The sequence below is a fragment of the Heloderma suspectum genome, chromosome 17, assembly GCF_057233095.1.
Source record: "Heloderma suspectum isolate Gila_16-S chromosome 17, 16-S_ref, whole genome shotgun sequence".
NCBI lineage: Eukaryota > Metazoa > Chordata > Lepidosauria > Squamata > Helodermatidae > Heloderma > Heloderma suspectum.
This window is the reverse complement of record NC_139474.1, coordinates 3,697,314-3,708,508: the sequence shown is the minus strand read 5'-3', so window position 1 is coordinate 3,708,508 and position 11,195 is coordinate 3,697,314. Positions and strand designations below refer to the sequence as shown.

Below are 11,195 nucleotides of genomic sequence, written 5' to 3'. Positions count from 1 at the left end.
AGGCTCAGCGGCATTGCCCAGTTGAGCGGACGGCCCAGGATGACTGCCTTGGCCATCCGCCGAAAGGCTTGCAGGGAAGTCCAAGAGGAGGCCGGGCCGTTCTCCCCGGTGCATTGGGAAGGGGACAGTGGAAGTGGGGCGGTTCCGGCTGGAAAGCTGCAAGTCATGGAGAAGTTCTTCCTGCCTGTCCAGCAGGCCAAAGAGGCAAAAAGGGCTTCTGATTTGGCTCCGCAGTGGACGGAGAGCCGGAGCGACCGCTTCTCCACCCTCTTGTCCTCTTCCACCTCAGCTTCCAGCTCTTCGGCCTCATGGCCCTCAGAAGCCAGCCTCGATAAGGAGGCCTTCCTGCTGACCAGCCCACGGCACCACCCTCAACACTCTCAGCCATGTGTGGACATTTTGGGTGAAGCCAGGGCCTTCCAGCATGGCCGGGAGGAAGCAGCTGCCGCCGCTGCAGCCTACAAGGCAGAAGAACGGGCCGGCTCCTTTGCCCACTTGAGGCGAGGCCAGCGCAAGAGTGCCGACCGACTGCCCCGTCATCGCCACGTCCCTCACAAGCTTCTGTCGCTGCCGGGCCAAGCCGACGGTGTCGACCGACATCTTTACAAGGCGACCAGCCTGGAGCGCAGCCTTGTATTCAACGAAGAGACTGAAATTCTGGCCCCCCGGCAGCCCTACCACACTGGGTTTCCGGCCCCCAGCAAAAGCATCTTGAAGAACGGGGGCAACCAGCTGCGGAAGGCCAAGTCCGTCGAGACCATCACGGTCCGGTCAACTGGAAGGGAGGCTCGGCCTGTACCCGGGCCTGGGTCTGCTAGGCCTCTGCAGCGGGAGAGGCAGCCCCCCAACAGCCTGGATTGGAGCACTCCCAAGAAATCGCCCATCACAGAGCTGGTGGAGGAGAAGCTGCGTTTCTCAGCATTCCTCAACGAAATCACCCGGCAGGTCATGAGCCCCTCCAGTCTCACTTTGCTGGGCTGGAAACCCCTGGAGGCTGCCTCGGCCCCCAAGGCTCCCAATACTGATGGCTCTAGCAGCAAAGCCAGTTCTCCTGGGCCTCTTCTGGAGATGGCGGATGGGAGTGTGAAGGACAAGACAGCCTCCCACGGGGTGAGGAGGAGACTGGGACAGCCAGAAGCCGAGGGAGATGCCGCCAGCCCCAGCCGCCACAACCAAAACCTGGCCAGGGCCAGCACCAGCCCAGAGCTGGGCCCTTTTTCTCATTTGGCAGCCAGCCTGGGGAGTTTGTCCAGACTGTCAGGAGAGGCGGGCAAGGGGCACAGGAAGCACGGGGAGGGCAAAACCAGGCACGGCGTGGAGGCCGAGGGCCAAGCACAGCCACCCAAGAAAGTGGAGAAGGATGCTGCTGGAATTGCGGAGAAACCAAACGGCAAAGAGCAGCAGGAGAGTGCTGGGACGCACATCAAGGTATGGTGCCTGTCACCCAGGCCTTTGGGCTACAGAGAGCCTTTCCTCCCTCCCTGTTCTGCGCCATTAACATCACACAGGTGGAAAGGGGCCGTCGTGGTCTGTCTAAGGCACATGCCCCCTTTTCCGGACTGCTAATTTCTGTTTATTAAATCTTAGTGATGGAAAGGCACTCTGCACATGCTTGAAGAGCACCTTTCTTTATTATTTAACTTAATTTGAAACTGATCCCTGGCATTAACAACACGTTTGTGGGGAACTCCGGTTATGCCCGATGCAATGCTCCCGTCTTTATTTTTGGGATCCTGGCTGTTATTATTGATGTTTCCTATAGGGTTTTTTTGGGAGTAGCGAGATCTTTCTTTTTCTAAGTGGTCCTCAAATGGACCTGGCCCTGATTTTACCGTGAAATAACACCTCACCCAGAGATCTGCTTGATTGATGAGGGTTTGGGACTCAGATCTCCTCTGTGTCCATTACTGGTGCTTTTTACATCTGCAAAGGGCCTGTGTGTTTTTCATTTGTGTTTTCATTTGTAAAAGGACAAATCTTCGTGCAGAGATGGGGAACCTCTTTTGCCTCGGGGGCCTAATTCCATTTCAGGGAAGCTCTCGGGGGCCACATTCCAGTGGTGGGCGGGGCCAAAGGAGGAGGGCCAAAAGCGCCCCCCAAATTAAGCATGTTTTTGCTTAAAGTGCTTCCTGTAAGCCTTAGGAGAGGCATTTCAACCTTTTAGAACAGGAAATAACTGCAGAAGTCAGGAAACCACCAACGGTGGGCAGTTGGTGAAAGGGGAAGGGGCCAGGGAAAGGGGGCGTGGCTGTACCCCCCCTGCCTCATAGGACGGGGTTTGGACCCCGGGCCTAGGTTCCCCATCCCTAGGTTCCCCATCCCTGCCTTAGTGGCATGGTCTTATTACAATAAGTGTTTTGTTGCTCTAAAGCCTTTATTTAAATTTATGGTGAGGCTGCATTTGGAAGCCTGTAGAGTTTTGGGCACCTCATCTCAAAAAGGATATCACAGACAGAGCTGGAAAAGGTGCCGAAAAGGACAACCCAGATGATTGGGGGTGGGTTGTTTGACATGTCTTCCTTCCCTTTGAGGAAAGGCTGAGGCATCTGAGGCTTTCTCGTTCAGAAAAAAGGCGACTGTGGGAGCCTCAGTTGGCGTAGAGAACAGCACGCTTCCTTTCTTCAGCGTGCCCCAGGCCGCAGTTTCCGTGGCTGTGTCTCGTGCAGTACTTCCCCATGAGTGAAAGCTACGCGCCTCGTGCACTGTCAGATCGGGAAAACCTTTTTGGCTAATAGAGTCTGGAAGAAAACCTTGACCTTTTAAATGTCGACAACGGGTATTTGCCTGGTGCAAGAACCTGGGAGCGAGGCTGGTCTGTTTCTTGTGCCATTCGGAGGAGATCTGATTGCCATCTTCAAATATCTGAAGGACTGTCACACAGATGATGGAGCAAATTTGTTCTCTGTTGCTGTGGAGAGTAAGACCCAAAGCACAAGGTTCAAATTAAAAGAAAGGGGATTTCAACTGAACATTAGGAAGAGTTTCCTGAGCAGCTGTTCAACCCTGGAACAGACTGCCATGCAAAGTATAGTAGTAGATTTCCGGCATCAGCAGGGGGTGGAGTAGATGATCTTTGAGAACCTTTCCAACTCTAGGATTCTTTTGAAGGCTGTTGCCACAGCCTTAAGGGCTAGTAACGTGCCTTAAAAAAGAGAGAATTTGAGCACTGAAATTACTTTTCCTTTTCTCTCCAGGATCTGCTGGCAGAGATTAACATAGAACAACCTATGTGAGTATCCGAATCTTAGTAGCTATGGTGTTGGATAATAATTTCAGGTTTTGATTCCTGCGCAGGGTTGGCTCTGACCGCCTCATTTCCATCCTGCTCCCCTGAGCTTTCGCATCCCCTAATCTCAATACCCACTTATTAGAACCCCCCATCTCTGTTATAAAATATCTGCCAAATAAATTGTCTCTCTGCTTATATCTGCTGGTATACCTGAACTGTTAAAGCCCAATAAAATTATTTCCAAGACTGGTTCGTTTGTTTGTTTGTTTGTTATTTACTGTATTTTTATCCTGCTTTTTAGGCAATCATTGTTTCCCAAGGCAGCTCTTGTCAGTCAAAGAGAGAGAGAGAGAGAGAGAGAGGGCTTGCTGTCAGGCTTTTGATCCCCAGAACTGCTTCCCTCTCATACACCTGCTTGACTGAACATTTTGGTTCCTAATATCATTGCAGGTCCCCTCAGGAACAGGAGCCAATGACATTTCCAGCGCAGAAAGAAGCAGAGCCCAAATCTAGATCTGCTCAGCAAGATCTTCAGAAAACCTGGGAGGAATTGGAAAATTTAAAGGAAAAATTCAGCAGGTGAAATGTCTAAAGTATATTTGCAGGGAAGAGTGGGCGGGTCTTGTTGACAGAGTTTCGGGCAGAGCTTTCCACAGGCCCACTGACATAAGGGAGGGGTTTAATTTCAAGCCTCGCCCTTTTTGGGAGCAGAGCCAAGAATTTAAATCCTTCCAGTTTACCCCTGTGCAACAAGTAGACAAGAGTAATTGAAACCCCTCCCCTTCCATCCCAGGGTTTGCTAAACAGAATCTTGGTTCAGAACTTTTACTCTCATTTCTGCCTTTGCTCCCTTGCAGGCTTCAGGGGGACTATGCACACACTCGGATCACCAACCAGCTTCTGGAAGAGAAACTTCAGATAATTGTAAGGGAAACTTCTTTAATATGTAGATTTTATTTTCACTGTTATATTAAGAGTATACCTATTCAACAAGATAAGATGCTCAGGGCGCAATCCTATGGGATCTGCCCTGGGCACTCATAAGCCTCCGAACTCGGAGGCTTGAGGGCTCCTTCACACTGAGCTTTTATCCAGCGATTGAGATTGCCCCTTCATGGACGTTTGCGGGCTCTTGACATGATGCTGTGACCCTCCAGGGCATCTCCTGCACTAAATGCCCTTTGTTCCGTTTTTACCCCATTGTGTAATTACCCTGCAATAATCACGAGAAGGCCAAGGTAAAATAATATGTTTTCAAGGCCTTCTTAAAAGCCTGCAATGACGGAGAATGGTGGACCTCCGATGGCAGCTTGTTCCAAAGATATGGGGCCACTGCAGAGAAGGCCCTCTCATGTGTGATCACCCACCTGACTGCTCTCACAGGTGGGCAAATGAGAAGGGCCTCTCTTCCTGATCTTAAAGTGTGGGCAGGCTGATATGGGTGAAGGTGGTCCTTCAGGTAACTTGGTCCCAAATTGTTTAAGGCTTTAAAGGTCAAAACCAGCACAATATGCCCTCTTGCTGTCTTTCTCTCTCTCTGACCCACTTCCCTGCCCCGCCCCCCTACTTTTACCTCCCAACAGGCTCAGAACATGGCTGAAGAGAGGCAAACTTTGAACCAGCGTATCAATGAGCTACTGGAGAGACTCATCAGTGCCCAAAACACTATTTGCTTCTTGGAAAAAATTAATGTGAGTGCTTGGATCAAAAGTGGGGGGGTTTGCAAAGATGATAGGGTGGGGCTGTCTGGATTCCAGACAAGGAACCAGCACCTCAGTGGGTGGAGGGAACCTAAGCCAGTCACCCTGATAGCAGTACTTGGAGGCAGGGTGGTCAGACCCAAAAGAGGACAGGGCTCGTGCACCTTTAATAGTCACGTAGAAGAGGAAATTTCAGCAGATGTAGTTTGCTATTAAAAGTGCAGGAGGCCTCTCCTCATTTGCATCTGACTACTCTTCTTGGAGTATGCTTGGGGTCTTCAATTGTCTCCAACCATCAGGACCATTTCCTAAACATAGATGATGATACACTTTTAACTCTTCCTCTCCACTTTCCTCTGGGTGAAATAAGGAACTTGTAACTTGCGGTATGCAATGTTACACAAAGGGGTATACAACATCTGGGACCGTTTAGCTTAGGGAAAAGGTGAATACTAGGAGACATGATAGAGGTGTACAAAATTATGCCTGGTGTGGAAAGTTGATGGAGAGACATTTCTGTCTCTCATACTACAAGAACTCAAAGGGGTCATCCCATGAAGCTGATTGGTGGGAGATTGAGGACAGATAAAAGGAAGGACGTGTTCGCACAGCGTAGAGTTCAATCATAGAATTTGCTTCCACAAGATGCAGTGATGGCCACCAATTTGGATGGCTTTAAAAGGGGATTGGACAAATTCCTGGAGGAGGAGGAGGCTATCAGTGGCTACTGGTCCTGGTAGCTTCAGGCTACATCCAGGATCAGAGACAGTGTGCCTCTCAATACTAGTTAAACTTAACAATGGACTGGATCCAGAGGGTGTTAGTCAGGCTTTAGTCCCATAAAAATCAAATGAACTGGACTGAAATTAAGACATGACCATAAAGTATGACTTACGTCCTCTGGACCCAACCCAATGTGTTTTGTATTTCCTGGCAATTCATTTTTTCAAAGTGCTTCGCGTACAAACAAAGGTATAAGTTACCCACTATTATTATTATTAACTCTAGTGCAGATGAGAGGATAGGGCAGACTTCCTCAATCTGGTGCCTTCCGGATAAGTTGGACTACAGCTTCCATTTTCCCCAGCCAACATGGCCAGTGGTCATGGAGGGGTTCTTGCAGGCCATCCAATCCAGCTCCCAGCTCAGTGTGGGAAATCTAGGGCTAGAACATCCCCGACCAAGGGCTACCCAGCTGCTGTGCAAAGACATCCAGTGCGGGAGAGCCCATCAGCTCTCCCCGGGCGGTTGGTTCCATTGTCAAAGTGCGCTTGCTAATGTTCAACCCAAATCCGCTGCATCCTATAATTTCAGCCCATTGGATCTAGCCCTGCCCTCTGGAGTAGCCGAAATGCTGTTGCGCTCTTCTGTGTGACAACTCTTTGGAGAGTGCTATCAGTCTTCTCTTCTTCAGCCTAAACATACCCAGTTCCTTCAACCTTTCCTCACAGGGTTGTTTTCCACTGGCCATCTCCATTGCCTTTCTCTGAACCCAGGCCCGGCCCTACCATTGGTTAGTGTGAGACAGTCACCTTAGGTGGCAGATGCTGGGAGGCAGCAGCAAAGTGTTGGAGGAAAGAGCAGTGTGGCCTGCCCTGCACCCTCTCAGCTGCCTTCAGGTGTAGTTGAGGATGCTGTCCCAGTGTTGAAGACAGATTCATCTGCCAGTCCAGTCAGCTTTCGTAGATGGAATGGGGGGGGGGGGGAGCCATCTTGCTCTTCACCTCAGGCAGCAAAATGTCTTGGGCTAGCCCTGTCTGAACCTACAATTTCTGCTACAAACATATTTACATTACAAAAATATCACCAAACTACAATTCCCAGCATTCTTTGGGGGGGGCATGACAATTAAACTGGCATCAAACAAATATCGCCATCAGCAGCAGCATTTATTTGTATCCCGATTCTCCCTCCAAAAGGAAGCCCAAAATGGCTAACAACACCATCATACAGTTGTATCAAATAAAATATCAAAAGACAAGAATATGAAAAATTAACTGATAATAAAAAATACTACACTAAACCTATAAACAAACTGTCAGTTCAGAACCTAAACATCAAATCTGTTAATAAAAACAAAAATGCATAAATATATTGAACAAGGGGATAATAAATATGAATGTGTAGCATTTTATTTATTTATTTTGTTATATTTATACTCACCTTCTTTCCTCTGAGGAGCCCAAGGCAGCTTACGTGATCCTTCTCCTCCTCTCAATTTTATCCTCACAGCAACCCTGTGAGGTGGGTTAGGCTGAGAGTTGGTGACTGGCCCAAAGTCACCCAGTGAGCTTCTTGGCTGAGTGGGGACTTGAACCCGGGTTGGACCTCCACTCCAACTCTCTAACCACTGCTCCCCACTTTCTTGACATTGTGCAGATTTCCAGCCTGCTCTCCAAATCCAGCATCAAGCTGCATCAGAGCGAGAAGGCTGAGTCCTCTGGCAGCTTCTGCTCTCTACACATCCTGGATGAGGCGCCTCCCCATGCTTCCATGGATGGCACCTCGGACGTCCAAACCACTCCCAGCCAGTCCGACTCAGCCACCCAAACCAGCAAGCTGGGCGGCAGCTCCGAGTCTGACGCTGCTCGGCCCAACGGGGAGCGGGCCCCGCTGCCGGAGTACGATGCCCCGCCGCCGCCCACAGAAGGGCGCAAGAGCCACAGCCGGGCAACGGCTTTCACCCCTTGGAAGCAGAAGTCAACAACATTTTCTGCCATTCACGTTAATTCGACAGAGAGCAAGTGCAGCGGAGAAGAAACCACCCCGATTTGCCCGCTCCCAACGCCACGCTTCTTCCGCTTGAGGCAAGAGGCCCTGGTGGCTCCATCGGGGCCTCACAGGTTTCCACCCCTGCCTGTACAGGAGCCGACAGTCTTCGAAATGGCGCGCCCTCCTTCCCCCTCTAGTGGGCAACTGGAGCTGGTGCTGGAGCTGAGCAGCTCGGAGAGCTCAGATGAGGGGGAAGCCTCCTGGAGCCCCGGCTTGGTGGAGAAGACTTCAGGCTCCCCCCTGGACTCCCAGTTGGCTCAAAAGATGCTCGACGGCCTGCTCCACAAGAGCTCTGAGCACAAGAAGAGCTGGGAGAAGGAGTCCTGCAAGACGGGCCGGCCGGGTGGCCACCGCCTCCCCGGTTACAAAGAGGGGAGTGAGCCAGGCCAAATCCTTGGTCACCAGCACAGAATCCATTACTACCAGGACTTCCCAAGCCCTGGGGAGGAGTTGCCAGAGGGGAAGAGCTCCCTGTGTTCCTCACACATGGGGGGGTCACTCCCAAGGGCCGCCAAGCGGGCAGCAGTGGGGCCAGAGGGCAGCGATGCAGCGCAAGATTCTACGTTGCTCTGAGGCGGGAAGGCCCCTGTCAGCATGGGGAACAAGCCCCCTCAGCCTCCCCATGCTCTCCCCCCCCCCCCGCTAAATAAGGGATAGGGAACCTCTGTCAGCTCAAAGGCCAAATCCATTCAGAGAAGCTTTTGGGGGACGCATCCCAGTGGTAGGCAGGGGCAAAAATACAAAAAAGCCAGCATATTGTAGATTTAGGGTGCAATCCGATGCATGTTTAGACAGAAAAAAAGCCCTACAGCTCCCAGGATTCCCCAGGTTGTGGAGTCAGGGGAAGGGCGCATGATCTTCTGGGGACCCTCAGAAGGCAGGGCTTGGTCTCTGCGCCTGTGCAACTGCCTCCGTGCCCAAAATAGCTTGATGTCTGGGTAGCGAAAGCATTACTGTTTCCCAAAGGAGGCCTCCTGAGGAGCGCATTAGTTGTCCAAAGCCCCGCTTTGAGTACTCCTACCTTCTGAAGTTGGAGGCATGGTGATCTGAGAGGAGGCCTTTTTGGTTGTGGCACCTCACCTGTGGAATGCCCTCTCAAAGGAGGCATGCTTGGTACCAAATCTGATAGCCTTTGGTGCCAGGAGAAGACCTGTTTGCATGTTGTATCCGCTGTTGAAAGCATGATGAATCTCTAGTCTTTAACTGAAGTTTAAATCTTAAGAACATAAGAACGTCAGAAGAGCCCTGCTGGATCAGACCGAGGCTCCATCTAGTCCAGCATTCTGTTCACACCGTGGCCAACCAGCTGCCCACAGGAAACCCACAAGCAGGACAGGAGTGGAACAGCACCCTCCTGTCCATGTTCCCCAGCAACTGGTGTACACAGGCATCCTGCCTCTGATCCTGGAGGTGGCACAGAGCCTTCAGGACTAGGAGCTACTGATAGCCCCCTCCTCCTCCTCCTCCTCCACAAATTTGTCCAACCTCCTTTTAAAGCCATCCAAATGGGTGGCCATCACTACATCCTGTGGTAGCGAATTCCATCGTTTGAGCCGTGTGAAGAAGCCCTTCCTTTTATCTGTCCTGACTCCCCCGCCCGTCAGCTTCATGGGATGACCCCACTGGGTTCTAGTATTATGCGAAAGGGAGAAAAATGTCTTGCTCACATTTGGGAGGTTAATTTTTTTTTTTTTGAGAAAAAAGCACCAGAACTCTTGGGTTATGCTTCTTCAGGAGTAGACGGCAATTGAAGTGTAATGAAGAGCATTAAAATAGTGGACAAACATTATACACACACACACAAATAGAAGAAAAGGTGCTCGATCTCGGTTCCAGCGAGTTCCACCAGCAAAAAGCACCATGTGAGGTTATGAACGACTTTCTATCTGCTGACAAGAATGGTGAAGTTGCATGAATGGGGTTCTTGAAAGCAGGAGCGGACTAGTTTTCTGTTAACTCCAGCTATGGAAAACCTGAAGGTGCTCCATGCTCAGAACAAAAGCCACGTTTTCTGGCAAAAAGATGCCCTCCTTCACTGTGCTAAGAATGCAGGTCATTCTTAGCACTCTAGGCCAAAACAGGAAAATAAGTCACAGGTAATTTTTCTCTTGCTCATTGGGAGTCATTTCATAACCTCTGCAAACCAAAATGGTCTGTTCTATGCCTCTGTCGTGGGTTGCTGCCAGATTTCAGCGGCAACGTAATAACTCGATAAACTTAAAGCACACTTAAAGCATGGTAGAACAAAACTCAACATTAAAAAAACTAAGATCATGGCATCTGGCCCCATCACTTCCTGGCACATAGAAGGGGAAGAAATGGAAGCAGTGACAGATTTTACTTTCTTGGGCTCCAAGATCACTGCAGACGGTGACTGTAGCCATGAAATTAAAAGACGCTTGCTCCTTGGGAGGAAAGCTATGGCCAACCTAGACAGCATAGTAAGAAGCAGAGACATCACCTTGCCGACAAAGGTCCGTCTAATCAAAGCTATGGTTTTCCCAGTAGTAATGTATGGCTGTGAGAGCTGGACTATAAGGAAGGCTGAGCGCCGAAGAATTGATGCTTTCGAACTGTGGTGCTGGAGAAGACTCTTACGAGTCCCCTGGACTGCAAGGAGGTCAAATCAGTCCATCCTAAAGGAAATCAACCCTGAGTGCTCATTGGAAGGACAGATAATGAAGCTGAAGCTCCAATATTTTGGCCACCTAATGCGAAGAGAAAACTCCCTGGAAAAGACCCTGATGCTGGGAAAGACTGAAGGCAAAAGGAGAAGGGGACGGCAGAGGATGAGATGGCTAGATAGCATCACGGATGCAATGAATATGAACTTGAGCACGCTCCGGGAGAGAGCGCAGGACAGGAAGGCCTGGCGTGCTATGGTCCATGGGGTCACAAAGAGTCGGACACGACTGAACGACTGAACAACAACAACAAAAATATCTTGCCAGCCCACCTAAAGAGGCCAGTCTAATGTTTCTTGGGAGGGACTTCCGCAACTGGATAGGCTGCCCCCAAAAGCTGCTGTTGCCCAATTAGCCTGCATTAATTGACATAATCTCTTAAAGCCATTTAAAAAAAACCCTTTTGTCCGAACATAAAGACAACGGTTGACAACAGGCCAGAAAATGGCGCAATGATCTCTGATGACATGGCTCTCATCCAAGAACATATGATGATGATCCTTCAATGTTTAGCGGTGAGCTTGCAAACATGATTTTACTGCACATGTAGTCAAGGTTACAGCAAATTACAAGTGTACCCGTCTGGACTGTGACACAGATCAGTTTCTCAACGGCAGCATAAAGAATGTGGAAGAGTTCTGCAAAGCGGCCTGTACTTCCCAAGCTGTAAAAGTGATTGGAAAAGGAGCAGCGAACCCTACTCAATAGAACAATTTTTTTATAGTGAAGATCAACTAGATAAATTTGTACAAAATAGGGAAGAATTTATCAGTTGCTACAGACCACATGGAGGGGAATGGCATCACTTTA

General features: G+C 50.0%; 1 protein-coding gene across 1 annotated transcript; it reads left to right on the top strand.

Moving 5' to 3' along the window:
• Positions 1-31: 31 nt before the first annotated feature.
• On the top strand, positions 32-10,382 carry LOC146334231 (uncharacterized). The gene is made up of 6 exons (XM_084823669.1): positions 32-1,428; positions 3,195-3,229; positions 3,680-3,808; positions 4,087-4,153; positions 4,813-4,920; positions 7,309-10,382. Exons 1-6 carry the CDS (start codon positions 40-42, stop codon positions 8,272-8,274), a joined length of 2,694 nt encoding a protein of 897 aa, XP_084679795.1. The 5' UTR covers positions 32-39; the 3' UTR covers positions 8,275-10,382.
• The last annotated feature ends 813 nt before the right edge of the window (positions 10,383-11,195 follow it).